Here is a 19,396-nt window from a genome sequence, read left to right as displayed (position 1 = left end):
CTATATATCTGACACGAAATTATGAAATATGTATGTCATAAATCGGCAAGAACGAACCATACCTGGATAGCATAGAGCCTTAAATTGTATGAAGTGATTTGACAATTCACGAAAAGAGTGCAGACTTGTCATTGCATATGTCTGTCTCACGTATTTCATTTGCAATTTTAAATTGTGACATAATTCAGGTAGACTTTTAATAGAAGATGTGTAATAAAACTAATAAACCTCCTTCTTACATAAAAAAGGATGATAAAGAAGTCAACTTGTGGGCTATGACAAGGACAAACAATAATAGCGCTTTCGCTGCTACTCCTACTGAATGATACATAAGACTATCCCGTTCGGTCATTTCCCCCACCCGTCATGCCAGATCCAGTTATATACTAGATTCATGATATGATTGCAATGCCTTCAAATTTACAAATAAATTATATCCATTTTATTCCGTCAAATCGATGATAGAATATAATGTGAGACAGACATATACAATGACAAGTCTGCACTCTTTTCGTGAATTGTCAAATCACTTCATACAATTTACGGCTCTATACCAAACATGTATGGTTCGTTTTGAAGGTCGATAACATATTTGTGATTTTCCAACGTGTCAGATATTATATATAATAGGCGGCCCGTCGTCCATCCGATGTATTTGCTTTCACAGTGGAGAGATATTTATGCCAGATGAGAGTAATCAGATAATTTTGATTTTTATGAGTAATCAAATATTTTTAAGCGACCCGATCCGATATTTATGCGGATAGAGACTAACGATATTTTTGGCGGCCACAAAGCATCACATATTTTTACCGAGGTAGTGTCGTCATATACTTATGCCTCCAATGGAGCATCAGATATTTTTGCACGGCTGCCCACAGTCATATATTTATGCTGGTGACTGTACATATATATCTGTATGTAGAACAATTAGACTGTGACAAATACTTTTGAGGGGATAGAAGATACATCTCTATTTTAACCAACTTGATAATAAAGGATGACTCTCGTTAACCGGGCCGGGCCCGGGCCGACATGTCATTTCCTATGACGGCTGATCGGTGATCACGTGGTGCTTTCCATAGAAAACGAAGCGCCGGAAGCTCCGGCCCGGCCCCGGCCCGGTCTAGAGTGAGTCATCCTTAAATTGAACTTTCCGCTATTGAGCGGCAAGTTTAATTATCTTGAGTGGGTTTTTTATCTTGAGTGTGATTGCACACTCAAGATAAAAAACTTTCATCAAACCATTCAAACCCTAAAAACGTAGTTTTTTGAAAAATATATGAACACAAAAAACGCGCATTAAACGATGTTATTTATTCCGCAGATTCACAGATAATAACTAAAACGCTAACTGAAATACGTAGAGTCTTCGTTTAAACTATTTTTTTATAAATAAGTTAGTTTTAATATACATCATTTAAGTTATTTTCTGTTAATTTAGTACTAATAAAGTTACTATAATTATGCAATTTAGGGGCTAAATCGAAATGCATTATACCTTGCCATCCACGGCAATTCTCTGCAAGCCCATTTCACGGCGGTCGATACCGCCTGTTGAGCCACGTGCCTCGTCTGTTAATGTTACAGCACACTGGAACATGGAAGCCATGGAGTCACTAGAGTCAACTAAGTACCTATAGTTACATGAAAAACATTTTTTTAAAGGAATATGGAAAATTTCACCGCTTCGGACAAGACGTTACTCGACCTTGCGACCGTACGGAACAGTGGTCCGATCGCTCTTAACCAACTGAGCTACCGGGGCTTACCAGAAGCGTGCAAAATCTTTCCATTCCTTCTTTTTTTTTCACGCTTTGGGAGGCTTAGTATCGCTTGCAGATGTATCTGCTTGATTAAAAAAGTCTACAATTTGTTGTCTCACGGACTTCGTTGTCGTAAGGTACTCTGAAAACAGTAACTTAAGAAGCGAAAAGATCTTTATTATATCTTTTTTTGCTGTCTGGTTAGGTATAGATCAATTTTTGACGTGAAACGTCTTTAAAAACCCTTAGTAGAGGTGCCGGACCAAAAACCAAGTGTAACGAAAAGTGTTATGGCGCGGTGGCTTATATCTCTGTAACTGTAATACGTATATGTATAGTTATAACATCAGTGTATAGAGGAAAGTAGCCATTACTCGGAAATGCATGTTCCGCTGACATAGATGGCGCTGATTCTACGCTAGAAACGACGCAATAGGAGCTAAAATGACCCCTATTTTCAGTGTTCATTTAGTAATTACTCATCAGCCCATTAACCGATTTCGGTAAAATTAGAGTCATTTGATAGATCTTATTCCATTTTAACGAAATAAGAGAAAAATAATACACGCGAAATTATAATAAGCTGCAAAAAGGTAAAAGAGTGACAGTTTTTACAGAAATTTTATCACTGCTCTTGTTTGAGAACACTGTGTGCGAAAATTAAGGCGCAAAACTGACGCAAATTACCTGAAGTAGTAAGATAACGCAAATACGGTTCTTTACATACCACTTTTACTCTAGTGAAACCTGTTAATCTCCTCAAATCATTAGAATCTATGGCGGCGCGGCGGCGCGAGTTAGTAAGAACACGTAGAACGAACGTATGGTAGCTGCTTGACAATCTCGAGTTCCTATTCCTAATTACTATCTTAGTTGAGTACTTTCTGCTGTATGGGTCAAACAAATTTTAGAAAAGGTCACTTCTGTGGACAATACATTAAAAGGTAACGACTCTGGTACGTATATATCCCGTTTTTCTCATTTGAGACTCAAGAACTGAAAACATGTATTCCGCCTGTAAAGGTGCTGCGTAAAAAATGATATTAGATTCCCTTAAATTTGCGATGTCTACAGGAAAGACGCGAACGAGATTGCTATAAAACGTGTATTACCCGTATAAAATATCTATTCTCGTAATTTTGGTGTGTAATTTACAAAAAAATTGTACCTAATTATTACATTCATTACTCCAAAATGAATTGATCATTTATAATTAAACAGGTGTGACGTTGTAATTTATTATTTTAAATTGTATTTAAGAGCGCGCGAAGCGTTCGCGCGCTGAATGTCGGGCTTCGCCCGACCTTTAAGTGTGAACGGCGCCGCAGGCGCCCTGTATGAAGCGCGCTGAATGTTGGGCTTCGCCCGACCTTTAAGTGAGAACGGCGCCCCTGTATGAAAGCGCGCGTCAAGCGCGCTAAATGTCGGGCTTCGCCCGAACTTTAAGTGTTAAGGGCGCTGCTACGGCGCCCTGTATGTAAGAGCGCGCGAAGCGCGCTGGATGTCGGGCTTCGCCCGAACTTTAAGTGTGAAGGGCGCCGCTACGGCGCCCTGTATGTAAGAGCGCACGAAGCGCGCTGAATGTCGGGCTTCGCCCGACCTTTAAGTGTGAAGGGTGCCGCATTCTTTAAGTGTGACTAATGTTCATGTGATAGCGGCACTCGGTCGGCCTTCGGCCTTCGCACTTAGACACTTATACTATTGTTCTGTGTTTAAGCACGCATCCTGGACGCTTCGGGCCTTCGGCCCTACGCGGAGCTCGGCCTTCGGCCTTCGCATTTAGACACATTTACTACTATGACGCTTCGGGCCTTCGGCCCTACACAGAGTTTGGCCTTCAGTTTTCTCATTAGCTATCCACACCAACGTTTCACGTCAACCATTGCGGCTGTGTCCCTGACACAGCCTCTCTCAATTTTTTTTTGATCTAATATCTTTCGAGGTTTTCAGATCGCAAGTTCGTCAGATAGCAAAGCTTTCATTCAAGCATATTTAAAGCTAGAAGCACCTTTAAAATCGCGATAATAGTCGCTTCTATATCTTATTTAACTCGTAAATAGGAACCGAAGTTGAAATTGATTAGAATCTGGCGTCCATGCTAATCAACTGCAAGCATTTCCAGTTAATATTATACCATTAGCAAATACGGAAGCTGTGATAACAAAAAAAGATCCAAATAGAAAATAACGTACAAAGGAAAGATATCCAATGACTTCCTGTTATCATCACCTAAGCATTGTCTGATTATATTACACCAATAGCAAATACGAAAGCTTTTATAACAAAAATTGTCCAAATAGAAAATAATGTACATTATGTCAACGAAAATACATCCCACGACTACCTGCTACCTTGACTAATTGTCAGGCCTTATTTAAAGGCCCTCCCACGCTGCGTTTCCCAATGCTTAGTCGCCAAACAACAACCTTTCCGCTTCTAAGAGGAATAGTGTTAGTAAATTAGTCGGAATTAGTCCTGATTCCCACGATACAGACTAAGCCTAGTGTGGGAGTTGCCGAAAAAAAGTGTTCAGAGATATAGTCATTATTTTCATCATTGTTTTTTACACAAAAAGCCAGGATTCCACAGTAAAATAAAACTTTTTGAAACATAATATTGTCTTCTGTTGCCGCGATAGTTACTCATGAAATAAAATTATGTACACGGGTTATATTGCGTATAGTGCGTGTCTCCCGTTGACCACGAAGCCACGAACCCTGTAAAGTGTAAAGGGTTCGAAACGTCGGAATGTTTTCTAAGTTTATTATACGTCACCGTTCACATAAGTAGTTTTGTTTTATTGAAACCTGTTAAAAAAAATTCTTAACATTAAAAAGTTGTTTAACTTGTTTAAATTAAGCCGAGAGAAATAAGAGTTATGTACTTAATTCAAAAATATGTTATAACAATTAGTAGGTAGGACTTCCGAAGAACTCCTTTCAATTAACCTTAAACTTTTAAATTTAATTACCAGACAGACTTGAGCCATGTTTTTAATTTATGACGATTTTTATTTCGTTACACATTTGATTTAAAGTTAGTAGGTTTAAAGAGCTACTAATTCTGGACAAAATAAATGAAATACGAAATTGTTCTAATACAAATGTATACAATTTTACGCCCGATTTATTTTTATGCGTGAACTGGTCGGTTTTTCCATGTCATGTAATTATCCAAAGGACTACTCTATTTCTTCCACTAGTCCAGAATCCAGACATCTACAATGCTACACACACATGCACATGGGAGTGGACATTACAGATGGCTTAAGCGGTTACGGCTTAGCTCTGACCTGGGAAATAAATATATGTACAGTCGCCATCAAATATATCAGAGCGGCCACGGTGCTCACAAATATCTGAACACGCCTATACTTATTGTCTGACTTTAGAGTGCGTGTATATTTTTGAGCACCTTGGCCGCTCCGATATATCTGACAGCGAATGTACTTTGTTAATATATTTATTCCACATTAAAATTACTTACACAATAAAAGTATCATGTCAATATTATAAAGTAGAGTCGGACTAAGATAAGTTTGCAGGGAGTTTGATAGCACAGAGCTTGTAAGTGTTATTTTAAACTTCACAATTTCATAGACATTTGACATTTAACTTGACAGTTCTAATCTCTGTGCTATTAAATTCACTGCTTCGCTTCTTCGCTATATCATAATGGCGCTATTGGCGCTACAAATACATATCTGAAAATAACTTTATTATCAAATTTCCGGAATGCATGTTCAGATTATTCTACAGATGTTTTTAGAATTTTCATGATTGTCAAATATTAAAAATGCGACGAAAGTCGGAATTATGTCATTGGAAGTATTGAATTCAGAATTAATATGTGATGTGTAAATTATTTATTTCTCTAACAGTACGATAATAGCCGCCCACCGCTCCTGAATGGCCGTTAGCGGCCGCTATGAAACAAAAAAGTGGTCACGTCTTTTCATTTATAGTGTCCCTCTTTCGAAGTCATGAAATTTTCATATACGTGATGGCTTAATAGGGATGATGACACATGTTGAATTTTACAACAAAATCTAGTAAAATACGAGCAATTTATCACAATAATGTGGATATTAAAATAAAATATTGAAAAATTACAAAAATACAGGACCTGAAAGTTTCCAAATTTAAGTTTTTTTAACTTCCAAAAACGATAAAAGTAAGGGTAACATTCGATTCCTTACATTTCATGCAATAAGATATTGTATCGCAACTATACAGGGTGCTTCCTGTAACAGGAGCAATAAATTAAACTAAAGGCTGTACTCCTCAAACTGACCAACATTTGTTCAGCAACTTTTAAAATTTATGAATCCTTTAGACTTGCTCTTTTTCATACAAAATAAATATTGCCTTCAATGTACGCTGACATCAGTGTGTTTGACGTTGCTTGTCACGCTTTAAACATAACAAAATTTGCAATACATTGCGTCTTAGAATAAACTTTAAAGTGTAATAAAAACCAAAACATAAGTTATTTTCAAAAGTTGCTGAACAAATGTTGGTCAGTTTGAGGAGTACAGCCTACAGTTTAATTAATTGCTCCTGTTACAGGAAGCATCCTGTATACATAAACGCAATATTTCACCGACAAAAACGCAATTTTCTTGTTTTGTCCATACTACAAGATGGGCGATGACGTCACGGCCCTTGGCCGTTTTGTATAGGGCGTTTCGCGAGTGAAGTGCGACTGTCGGCCTTTGACTACAATTTCTGACTTTTGTGTTACTTTAATGCAATGGGTCCCATATAGACATTTGATCCTAAAAACAAACCCGATCGATTGATACCATAAAAAAAAATTAGTCATGTAGCCTATTCCCTTTTGCACACATTAAATTTAATCATACGCGTCATTTCTGTGTATTTTTATTAATTTGTATAGTGAGTACCTACCTACAGAGGTGTACCTATATCTGGCGACTGTATAGGTAAGACCGTAATGAAAGTGTTTGAAGCGAAAGAAGTGCGGGTCGTAGTAGATATCCACGATGTATGTATGTATGTCTAGTGTCTATCTACTCATTCGGTAAGCATTCAAATATAAATAAAAAAATAACATAGGTAATATCCTGCCAACCTCTTTATGTTTTATGTTAACCTAAACAACCTATTTCCTAAAATTCCACACCCTCCCATTAATAGGTACTTACCACTAAAACAACGCCCGCAAACAATTTATTTAAATCTCTTTGCCCATTTAATGTTGAACTATAACATTTCCTCAGCGTAAATAAATGAGGGGTCATGCGTGCTGGATACTATACCAACAATGTCTGTCATTCTAAAAGGGTGTAGGTGTTAAAGGGTATAATGAGAAATTGACCGTTTTCTAATAAGGAGTGCCCAGCACGAGTCTCCGGCAAGGTCGATTTGCACGTGTAGTAACGGCGATTTCGATATAGAACCATCCCCTTTATATTGTGAAATTTATTTTGCATTGCTGCGGATTATACGGATTATCGGCAGTTTTTGCTCTGGCGTTATTCATAAACGGTTGCTAACTTAATCAGTTGATGATCATCGTTTGTCCCTATCTATCGTTATGCCATAGAGAGGGAGAAACGATGATCATCAACTGATTAACTTAGCAGACGTTTATGAATAACCCCGATATATTGGTATTTCTTACTACCTCGGATTTTGAATAATATGCAAAAAAATGTTCATTAAAATTAAATTGGAAATCTCTTCTCGTAGGTACCCTACAGATCAAGTGACTTAAGGTCCATTTCCAACCGCAGCTGCACTACTGTTTAACTTACTATCGAAATTGACAGTAACAACGACGCGTTCAGTACCAGTAGTGCAGCTGCGCAGAAATTGAATTTTACCCTTACCCAGTTGAAACCTACCATTTTCAAGTGACGAAATAATTTGAAAATATAAGGTGATAAGGTGTAAGTAATTTTATTCTATACGTATCTGTTTCTTCCATGATACAGAGACAACAGAGTACATACTGTATACAGCGGTTAGAAAATCTACACTAACGTAGATTTTCTTCGTATACCAAACAATGTCGCAATTTGTTCAACAGTTAATTTGTGAAATTCTAGCGAAGATTGACTTTCTCATTATGCTGTACCAAAGTGACATAAACTAAAGACTAAACGAGTACTTGAATAGACCATGGAAAAATAAAGACTGTACACGTTATATTTTCATACGAATTCAAGGAGAGCATTTGTAAATTTGTATATGACATGGTTTTGATTCAGGTTCTGTCATAAGAACTAAACTGCAATGATATCATATTAAGTTTTTTAGTTTTTAAGGCGAGAATATTGAGGTACTGCGCCATCTTTTTTAACCATCTTAAGAATACACTACATGTCGCAGTGTTGCTGTGCTTATTTATATAATATCTATCCTATGTATATGTCACCGTAAAAAAATTGTTAATCTCGCTAGTTAAATTATAAACTGACGGTAGGGAGTTTTATTATAAACTAACCTAACCTAACCTACGTTAGATTGTAAACTAACGGGTTCACTATCTTACGGTGTCATATACAAGCCTTGCCTTACTGACAATTTCTACTAACTTTGTTAAAACGATAACACAGTTTTTATAACAAATACTACCGTGTTATAAAGCCGTGCAGTGTTTCACTTTAACCATCTTTACCACAAAAACATGTACTTATTTCACATTCCTCGAGACAAGCTATTACAAACATGATTAAATCTTAGTGGCCATCCTCACTTCGCGTTGGTGACATACTAAGATGACTAAACTTTCTTCCATTTCTCCTGAGAAAGTCAATCTGTCAGCTAGTTTTTGTGAAGTGACTTCAAGTCTTGTCTTGTTGAGTGAAAACAGTTAGCAATAGGAGTTATATAGAGTGACTGCTGTATTGGTCACTACATAGTAATTGGCCTTTCCTAACAAATCAGAAAGAAAAAAGCGAAAAGATGTCTTATTGTTAAGAGTGGCTAAATACTAATCAGTGACCAATAACTATAGCAAATACCCTATAAATAGTCATTCCTGTAGACATATGGAATGTTAAGGGCTATAAAATAAATTGTCCTTATTTACTAGTAATGCATGTTAATTATAAAGATGTAATTTTTTGAAAAGATGTGTCACGCCGAGTTTGTTGATTGAGGGGGGATTTAAATCTTCTCGGGGCAGAGGTGTAGGGTTGGAGCCGGTGTAGCTTTATTTGACGTTCATAAGCGCATTGTAATATATGCCTCCTTGAATAAACTATATTTTAATCATATCTTTGTTTAATGAAAGGAAAATGAGAAATGTTTCCTTACATTTTCTTGATCATTTTAAGGTTTTGGTTAAAGTCTACCCTTGTTAATATACCTATACTTGGTCAAGCTAATCTTGTCAGTAAAAAAGGCGCGAAGTTCAAATTTTCTATGGGGCGATATCCCTTCGCGCCTACATGTTTCAAATTTGCCGCCTTTTTCTACTGACAAGATCTGCTTGACCAAGTATAGTTTAGTTTCCTGTTTAAGGCATTTGCCCTGCATTTGCATTTTAAGGTCCGTTAATTTTATTCATGTAGAATTTCTACATAAAAAGTGTTGTTTTTTCTCATATTATACATGCAAAGTTACCGAGACAGCTTCCGCAAAACCCTGTGACAGACGGACAGAATGGAAAACTACTAACAATGGCACTTTCTCCTATAATGATCGGGGAAAGAGGAAATGTGTTATGTGGTGCATTTGTGGTTAAATGACAACTTTACATGCTGCCTTGTTTATATAAAATATCTAAGTGGATGGAAAAAAATATAAAAACTCAAAAATAGGCCACATGCATAGGAAATAAATATAAATACAAAATATAAATATCAGGGGACATCTTACACAGATCAAACTAAGCAAAGCTTGTACTATGGGTGCTAGGCGACGACATACATACTTAGATAGATAAATACATACTTATATACATAGAAAACACCCATGACTCAGGAACAAATATCTGTGCTCATCACACAAATAAATGCCCTTACCGGGATTCGAACCCAGGACCATCGGCTTCACAGGCAGGTTCACTACCCACTGCCAGACTTTGTGGGCTGTCCCCTCCCTGCTGGGGTTGAAGCCCCTAGGGAGGAAGGTAGCTCTGACACCACACGCTGGTTCCTCATGACAGTATGTTCCGTCCGTTAATATTTAAAGATGCGTCCAGATCTAGCATATTATGGCATGCTATCAGTATACGTACTTATACAATAGGTATACAGAAGCAACATAAGTATCAAATATCAACACTGTCATTCGACTAAAACGTAATTTATTCCATTTACACCAACAAACAGAATCACCCTCTTAACTCATCCAATTCTGTAAACCAATTTCAACCTTGCCCTTCTGTAATAAATTTTATATTTGTACAACGATTCGAAGCCGTGAGAGAAAAATAAAGTTAACATTTCGCTTTTATGAAACGGCGTTCTTAGAAAGATCAGGTTAAGGTACGATTGAAGGGTTTTTGATAAACAACTTAGCTGGCTAAACTGGTAGATACTTATGCCAATTGAAAATATTCTCTGGCAGGGATCCACCAATATAGTTGGGCTTTTTCGAATATATATGGCTTAGATATTTGAAATCTTCTTTGAAGAAGTAATAAAGGTAGTGGAGTCAACATACCGCCTTCAGACACAATTGTAGGTAACGTGAGACTCGACTTGTATGCAAACAATCCTGACATTGCAACCTATTTATTTGATATAATTTATATGACACACGAGGATTGGTTCTTGAAAGATACGCTTTTAAGTTAAATCAAGGATTCGCCACATCACTGCTCAAAATCAAAGGAGGAGTTTCGGCCGAAGGGTGTCAAGTTTCGGCGGTTCCGCGGCCGGCTCCCTGACACTGCGGGGTTGCGTAATGCATCGCAGTCATAATGTGTTTTATTTTAGTGTTTAGTTATATTTTTATAACATGTATTCTAAGTTTTAAGGTATTTATGTATGGGCAACAGATTACTAGTTGCCTGAGATAAAGATTTCATTCATTCATTCAAAATAAGCTGATGACGGTGCGGAATCGCAGTGACGTGCCGTAAACAAGCAAAGTCATGACGTTTGCATTTGTGTTATCTAATACCTACCGGTTCCGCGCACATCGTCGAAAGGCCGACTTTGGATTTCGACTATCAATCGTCCTAATTGGCATGTGTGGAGCAGGGATGCTGCGGATGCCGATTTTTTGAATCCGCGGATGCGGATGCGGATGCGGATTTTTAAAGGCTCACATCCGCGGATACGGATGCGGATGTCAAGATAGGTACATAAAAAACGTCAAATATTACATTTTAGTAATTTTTATTTAAAAAAACCGACCAAGTGCGAGTCGGACTCGCGTTCCAAGAGTTCCGTACATTGAGTCCCACTCACGCTTGACTGCTCATTTCTAATAGGTTTTTTGGTTAATGACTAAATTATAACCTAGCAGTCTAGCACTTACGCCGATGCTAAGACGTTCCTGTACCGACCTATTCCACATCCGCATCCGCATTAAACTCCGCATCGATTTTATGCGGATGCGGATGCAGATGCGGATGTTGAAAATAATGCGGAAGTTCCGCGGTTGCGGATGCGGATGCGGATATTCGCAACATCCCTGATGTGGAGGCAATCAGAAGCGATTTTCTCCTGCAGAAGTGTTAGAAGACCTGTAGAATTGGGCAGAATTTCCTAGCTCCTTACTTGTAGGTACATTATGTAGCAGATCGCTAAACTCCACCGGTCGGACGGTGGCTTAAGAGGGGGCTAACGCAAAATTTTAGTTTTTATATTGCATTCTGTCTTATACGTTGTAATCTGTCAGCTCCCACAGCTCATATATGAGCCAGAACGCTTATGGTGACGTCATATCGTGGGATTCGACAGGTTAATCAACGGAGAATGTCATTTAAAATCACGCAGACACGTAGACTATATTAGTTAGGGCCATAGACTAGGAATACTATAGACTGAGTTTAGAGCAATTATTTCATGAAACCGATGCTGCCAAAAATACGGGTGCGGGGGGACGAGGTGAGCGAATCCCGTGCCGTGATTGGTCCGTTCAAAGACACGGACCAATCACGGCACGGGATTGACTCGAAGATGGAGTAAAACTACCGTATAAGTGGCGGAGGGAGTAGCGTTACTATGCTCAGTCTAGAGGATTCCTAGTCTATGGTTAGGGCAGACCCCAACAAAAACCTTAAACTGTTAAAGTTGGCTTTTTAGAAATAAAACCACGAAAACATGTGTAGGTTAATTTGTATTTATTTTCAGTTGTATATCGGTTACCCTACAGCCCTAATAGTTACCCTAGCAGTATAAGTAATTTTAGTATTAAATAGCTAGTGATATAGCGAAGGATGTGACGATAACAATTTAAAAGAAAAATATATTTCCATAGTTATTGTGGTACATAAACGTTAAATCTTCACGATGACCACATTTTCTGTTGCAAGTTTCGCGCAGCATGCCATATATTTTGTTCCCTTCTATTTTCCTGGCGGGGCGTAAAGTCTTAGCCTTAACAGAGAAGTAGTAATTAGTAAGTTTTAATTGGATTGCCTATTGTTTCAGGACGCAGACACCGTGGAGAAACTAAACGAGAGTGGGGACCTCAGGAAAATGCTTAAGCCTTATAAGGTAATCATCTTTTTTTTACAAAAACTGCAATTTAAATTTGTATGGGAATTTTGTGTAGAAAAACTTGTTTTGTTTGTGAGTATTTATACGTTTGAATGTTTAGATCTAACCTAACCTAAACACGAAATATATGAGCGCTATATTTTGTAATATACGTACTGTGCGGTTTAAAAGAAATTTCCTCCCGCGGACGCTCCGGCTGTGGAATGAGCTCCCTTCCGAGGTTTTCCCGAGGGTCATAGTATGGGGTTCTTCAAAAAAGGAGTGTACAGGTTTTTAAAAAGGTCGGCAACGCACATGTAACACCTCTGGAGTTGCAGGCTACGGTGACTGCTTACCATCAGGCGGCCCGAATGCTTGTTTGCCACCGATGTGGTATAAAAAAAATCTGGGCGTCATTGAAATGAAACATCCCGATTATTTACATTTTTCTTTTGTAAATATCATTATAGCCATTTAATGATAATTGAATGGTAAAATATATATCTTATTTGTTACTATCCCATACAACACTGTGATTACCAAAAATCAGTAATCCTGACAAAGAAGGAAGATCGGAATATACCAATTAACTCAGCACTGTATTATGGCCAAAACAGTTTCCCTTTGTTGTTACAAAAGTTTCCTTTAATTTCCTTTGCAAGTTATCCAATTTCTTGATCTGTTCAGACCGTGAGCTTTGTTTTCCATGTTTTCATTCTCTTTAATACTTTGAAAAGTCGAAACTGGGAATACTGGGATAGCTCCTGTACTTAAATCATTAAAGTTCGAAGCTGGAACTTGGGTGAAGACTATTGTATCAAGTTTAGGCCGGCGTTGTTGTCTAAATTTTGATAAGACAAAGATAGAATAATGTTGTAATTTATAAAGGAGATCGCGAACGGTTCTTGCTTCTATTATATTATTCGCATTAGAAAAGAGGTAAACAATCTTGACGTGTCTTTTTATTGAAAAACACTTTTGAATAATAAGTCACGGCAAATATGTAAAAATTATGAATTATATACGATTATTTACATTATTTTGCTTTCATAAGTATTAGTTACTGATTTTTAAAAAGCGTTTTTCAATTAATAGACACGTCTAGATCGCGTAGTCTTTTTCTAATGCTAAAAAAACGAACTATAGAATTTGTGTTGTTTGTAAAGTAAGACGCGACAAGACTGCGAGCTGTCTAATCCCCGTTTTACCTTTATTCTGTAGATGTATCGAAACTAAACAAAAGTGTATGTTTTAAGCCGGTATATCAAGATATTCCTTAATTTTTTATTTACCTACAAATATTGTACAAATATGAGACACAATTTGGATATAGAAATTTATATTCGTTCTTGAATTACGGATGTTTGATTTGATATATGTATTTACTTTGTTATTTTTCTATATGTATCATCGTCTAGTACCCACATCACAGGCTTTACTGAGCTGATGTAAACAATTTCTATAATAGTGTCGCATAATACATATTTACTTATATTTAATAGGCACGTGTAAACCAGGGATGTTGCAAAAATCCGCATACGCATCCGCAACCGCGGAACTTCCGCATTATTTTCAACATCCGCATCTGCATCCGCATCCGCATAAAATCGATGCGGAGCTTATGCGGATGCGGATGTCGGACAAGTCGGTACAGGAACGTCTTAGCGGCGGCGTAAGTGCTAGGTAATTTCGTCATTACCTATAACGAAATCGTCTAGATCCAGAAAAAGTCGGCCAAGTTACCGTTTATTAAATATAACGCACCTATATTCTTGCTCAAATACTAAACATTTCGTTTTTTTTTAATAAAAAATACTAAAAATGTAATATTTGACGTTTTCTAAGTACCTAATTTTGACATCCGCATCCGCATCCGCATCCGCGGATGTGAGCCTTTAAATATCCGCGGATGTCAAAAAAATCTGCATCCGCAACATCCCTGGTGTAAACGCCAAATAACCATCAAAGGAATCTGAACAAAATCCTTTTTGTGTCAGAATAAGTGTCGATTGCATCAAACTGTTTGTCTTCGTTAAAGAGTTCGCTAAATTTTATTGTACGGAAAATTTCATAGTAAACCGCCGCGGCGCGCCGGGCGACGTTGATGTCTATCAAGTGCGGATGGTGCAACTGGCCCTAAATCAGTAACTTTAATAATCGTCATTAAATGTTAATCAATACATTCCCGATGGCGGTTAGCGTTTATGTCAGTTTTGACACTGTCAACTTTACTCATGGTACGGGCTAAGTTCGCCTTTATTGTATTTAATTAACTCTGTAACTGTGTTTCTCGTGTTTTTTTATATACATACATACATACAATTACCCAGTGGGGAGCAAAAGTTGGCACGTTTTACGGTACGGCCTTACATACAGTAAAACTGTCAGGTAGGACAGTGTGTCTGTGTACCCGGCTTTACTCGGCTAGCAACAGAGGGCCTACCGCGAACCACGTTCGACGTGTTACCTCCCTGTCACACTTACGTACGAGTTTACAAGTGCGACAGAGAGGCAACACGTCGAACTTGGTTCGCGGTAGGCGCTCAGTTTGGCAATCCATCATTATTAACGCTACGTGTTTACGTTTACACATGGAGCCATTTAATGGATTGATTCCCGCCATTGTTACTAGGGCGGCGGTTTTGATTTGATTGAATTTGGTTCTCCAGTTAGTTAAACATGTACTTAAAACAAGTAAGGTTAGGTGGGGTAAGACAAACCATGGGACAAGAGAAACTCTTGTAGGAAAATAAACAGGATACACTTAAATATGTTAAAAACTAAATGATTACTGAAAATAGAGCAAGTTCTTAAAAACTCACCCTATTTTTGTGTAACTAGACTTTTATTCTTAAGAATTGGAATTTTAATATTACCTAACACTTTATGTTCAAAGTTCTTAAGAATATTTGATTAATCAAAATTAAACTCCTGATTTTATTAGCTTCGCTCTTTATGAGAAAACATCAAAGAGGTTAGAAACACTTTTTTGTGAGCGAAATTATTATTTTCGTGTTTCATTTTCCTCGTTCTTTTGATACTGTCTGGATTTGCTTATTGCGATTCAATACAAATACTGAAGCTTTCAGAAAGTTTATTTTATAGTTGTTGAAATTTTATTGGTTTCTCTAAAGCGAAAGATTCCAAAAGTACGAGCGTGATGCATAGTAAGTAAGTTACGCACACGCTAGCGAATACCTATGTCAGTTTGTCAGTGTCAAACTGGTGGTAGCCCTACGGCCCCTACCACAGAATAGGTAATAGTACTACCGTACAGAAAGGACACTTCCTACAAAACTGAAGTTTGACAGCGATTCAGGGTCGAACCATGATATCCCTTTCTAACTTATTGCACTATCCCTTTCGGCTATTTAGGGTTGTCAAAATTCAAGCCATTATTTTATCTGTGGTCGTGCACGCAAAGGGACGTCAAGTTGTGTCAACCCTAATAATTGCTCGGAGCAATACTGAGCCGAACGGAGTCGAGTTTGACCGACCCCACTGACCCCACTGGCCGTAAGGTGTTCATCATGCAGAGCAGGTGACATTCATTTAAGTTCGAGAAATCCGAACGTCGTTCACCTGTGGTCTCCCTTAAACCTTTGCTGAGTTGTATTTAACCAAACATTAGGGTAGGTATTTGGGCGTTTTCTAAAATAAATATTGAAAACCCGATTCTCTCAGATGCTGGTGTTTTTGGGTTCTTTCAACTCAGAATCACTAGCATATTCAATCCTGGTGATAAAAAAAATTGTCCCAAAATTTCGTATGAAAATTGTACATTCCACTACGTCACGTTACATATAAGTGCAGTGCGATGCGCGCTTGGAATCGGACGCGCTTCACTGCATAATATCGAATAATATATTTATTCGCGATCGGCGTGACTTAGGTCGCTGCCCCGTATTTTTTCGCGATGGGTTCACAACAACTCATAGCGAATGAGTTACTGGCGTTTGTACAGAATGCCATAGACACCATGGACGAAGTCAGCATCAGGCAGATCTGCAAATCGAGTTTCAATGAAGACGACATTTGCAGTGGCAAGGCGCTGCTCTTCCAGACGCTCGGCAAAACTGACCAGATGCCATCCCGTCGGAGGGATGGGGGTGTGAAGAGTCTCCAGGACATAATCAAACTGTTCAAGGAGACCGATCCAGACGACGTGCCTGCCTTCGTTGCGAAGCAGCTAGACCGGTTACCACCGGTTACCTTCGATCACGTCGACGTCACCAGGCTGCTGAAGGACATTACATTCCTGAAGACGAGTCTGGCAGAAGTGCAGGCTAAGTTAGAGGTATCTAATAATACCATCAGTGAGCTACGTTCCGAATTGGCATTATTACGTAGCGCAAGTTCGGAATGTAGGTCAGATACCTCTAACATAGCCGTGTGTCACGTGGCGCGGAATGTGTCCATCGGCGGTTTAAAACCCGCGAATTTGGATGCGTCGGCGATTGCTGACAAGGCGACCGCCAACCCGCGCCCCGCCGCCCGCCCGTCTACGTCACCGGAGACGCGCACGTCACGCGAGAGTACGTTAACCCCGGAACGTTCTTACGCTGATACTGCCGCTAAGCCGCCTGCTGTGTCCAAGCCTAAGCAGCGGCCGAAGAAAGGGGTGCAGAGCCTTCGTGAACATGTTCACAAGGACCAACAGCCGGCTCTAAGGGAGTCGCGATGCGACGAAGATGGTTTTAAAAAGGTGGAGAAGAGAAGGAAACCAGCTCGTCAGAACCAGTGCGGTACCGCACCGACCGGACCCAATCATTTGCTGCGTCCTGCAACACCGTCGACGCTGCTGTATGTGTCCCGTCTACACTACCTTACGAAGGTCGATGATATCGTAAAGTATGTGAAAGTAAAAACCGGATTCATCCTGAGGGTCGCGAAGTTGGAATCTCGACACAATGCGAATTTTAATTCGTTTGTGGTGATCGTTCCGACTGAACATCTAGCGACCTTCACCAAGGAGGAGTTTTGGCCGAAGGGTGTCAAGTTTCGGCGGTTCCGCGGCCGGTTCCCTGACACTGCGGGGTTGCGTAATGCATCGCAATCATAATGTGTTTTTTAGTGTTTAGTTATATTTTTATAATATGTATGCTAGTTTTAAGGTATTTATGTATGGGCCACTAGTTGCCTGAAATAAACTATTTCATTCATTCATTCATTCATTCATTCATTCATAAGTGAAAATTTTTCTCATACTAAAAACGTGACGTAATGGAATGGACATTTTGGGACATCTTTTTTTAATGGTAGGATGGAGAGTGCTGTCGATTCTTAGTAGAATGAGAAAAAGCCCATTTGACATTTTTTTATGAATGGTATCAGTCGATCAGGGTTGTTTTGGGGATCAAATGTCTGTATAGGACCCATTGTCTTAAAGTAATACAAAAGTTATAAATGATGGTCAAAGTCTGGCACACGCACTTTACGGACGAAACGCTTCGAACAAAATGGCGATACATCGTGACGTCATCATGTAACGTTAGAAGCCGTTTCAATGTATGGAAAACAAGGAAATTGCGATTATGTCGGTTAAATATTGCGTTTATGTATATGGTTGCTATACAATATTTTTTTTAAATAAAATGTAAGAAATCGAATGGTATCATTATTTTTCTCCTATTTGGAAATTATTATTTTTTTAACTTTAAGGTCTTGTATTTTTCTATTATTCCCATATATTTTTTTAAATTTCCAACAAAACTAGATTTAGTTATAAAATTCAACATGTGTAAAATACCCTTTTCTCTATCTTCCAGAGCCCCGACGCCTGCAATACGTGTCAGATGTGCGGCGGGTTCCGCCTACTACCCTGCAGAATCTGCAACGGTTCCAAGAAGAGCTTACACCGCAACCACTTCACCGCCGAGTTCGTCGCCCTGAAGTGTATGAACTGCGATGAGGTAGGCCTCGTACGGTGTGAGGTGTGCTCTTGAAGCTGAGAACACGCTTTCAAGAAAATTACAAAATGTGGTTACAAGAATATGTATGAACTATAGATGAGGTCGGCCTCGTACGGTGTGAGGTGTGCTCTTGAATCTCAGAACACGATTTCAAGAAAATTACAAAATCACGCTTTCAAGAAAATTACAAAATGTCGTTACTAGAATAATATGAACTGCGATGAGATCGGCCTCGTACGGTGTGAGGTGTGCTCTTGAAGCTGAGAACATGCTTTCAAGAATATTATAAAATGTGGTTACAAGAATATGTATGAACTAAGATGAGGTCGGCCTCGTACGGTGTGAGGTGTGCTCTTAAAGCTGAGAACACGCTTTCAAGAATATTACAAAATGTGTGAACTGCGATGAGATCGGCCTCGTATGGTGTGAGGTGTGCTCTTGAAGATGAGAACACGCTTTCAAGAATATTATAAAATGTGGTTACAAGAATATGTATGAACTAAGATGAGGTCGGCCTCGTACGGTGTGAGGTGTGCTCTTGAAGTTGAGAACACGCTTTCAAGAAAATTACAAAATGTGGTTACAAGAATATATGTATGAAGTGCGATGAGGTCGGCCTCGTACGGTGTGAGGTGTGCTCTTGAAGCCGAGAACACGCTTTCAAGAATATTACAAAATGTGGTTACAAGAATATGTATGAACTAAGATGAGGTCGGCCTCGTACGGTGTGAGGTGTGCTCTTGAAGCTGAGAATACGCTTTCAAGAAAATTACAAAATGTGGTTACAAGATATGTGTGAAATGCAAAGACGGACTTATAAAGTTAGGGAAATATGTCGAAATGTAGAAAATATATCTGCATGAATAAGGCATGATTTAAATCTGTTCAGACAGGAAAATCGTGAAGTCTAAAGCGAATAGTACCTACTCTACTGTAGAGCTGTTCAAATTATTGAGTTGTCTGCTGCTAATTCAACTGTACGAAAATGCTTAACGGAAAAGTTTTCAAGTGTTGTATTAAAATGAAATAATTAGTGTCAAATTGACTGTGTAAATAATATTGATGTTAGTTTTATAAATATTTTGTCAATT

At 38.6% G+C, this 19,396-nt stretch overlaps 1 protein-coding gene across 1 annotated transcript in view; it reads left to right on the top strand.

The window, feature by feature from the left end:
• LOC134654563 (glutaredoxin domain-containing cysteine-rich protein CG31559-like) overlaps window positions 1-18,352 on the top strand; it is a 55,599-nt gene extending 37,247 nt beyond the window's left edge. Inside the window, exons 3-4 of the mRNA XM_063510025.1 lie at window positions 12,346-12,411; window positions 18,162-18,352. Of these exons, the coding sequence (XP_063366095.1) occupies window positions 12,346-12,411; window positions 18,162-18,338 (243 nt within the window). The 3' untranslated portion in view covers window positions 18,339-18,352. The remainder of the gene's footprint in view (window positions 1-12,345; window positions 12,412-18,161) is intronic.
• The last annotated feature ends 1,044 nt before the right edge of the window (window positions 18,353-19,396 follow it).

The sequence above is a fragment of the Cydia amplana genome, chromosome 15, assembly GCF_948474715.1.
Source record: "Cydia amplana chromosome 15, ilCydAmpl1.1, whole genome shotgun sequence".
NCBI classification, from domain to species: Eukaryota; Metazoa; Arthropoda; class Insecta; order Lepidoptera; family Tortricidae; genus Cydia; species Cydia amplana.
The sequence above is the reverse complement of the archived record's forward strand: the minus strand, read 5'-3'. Positions and strand labels throughout refer to the sequence as shown.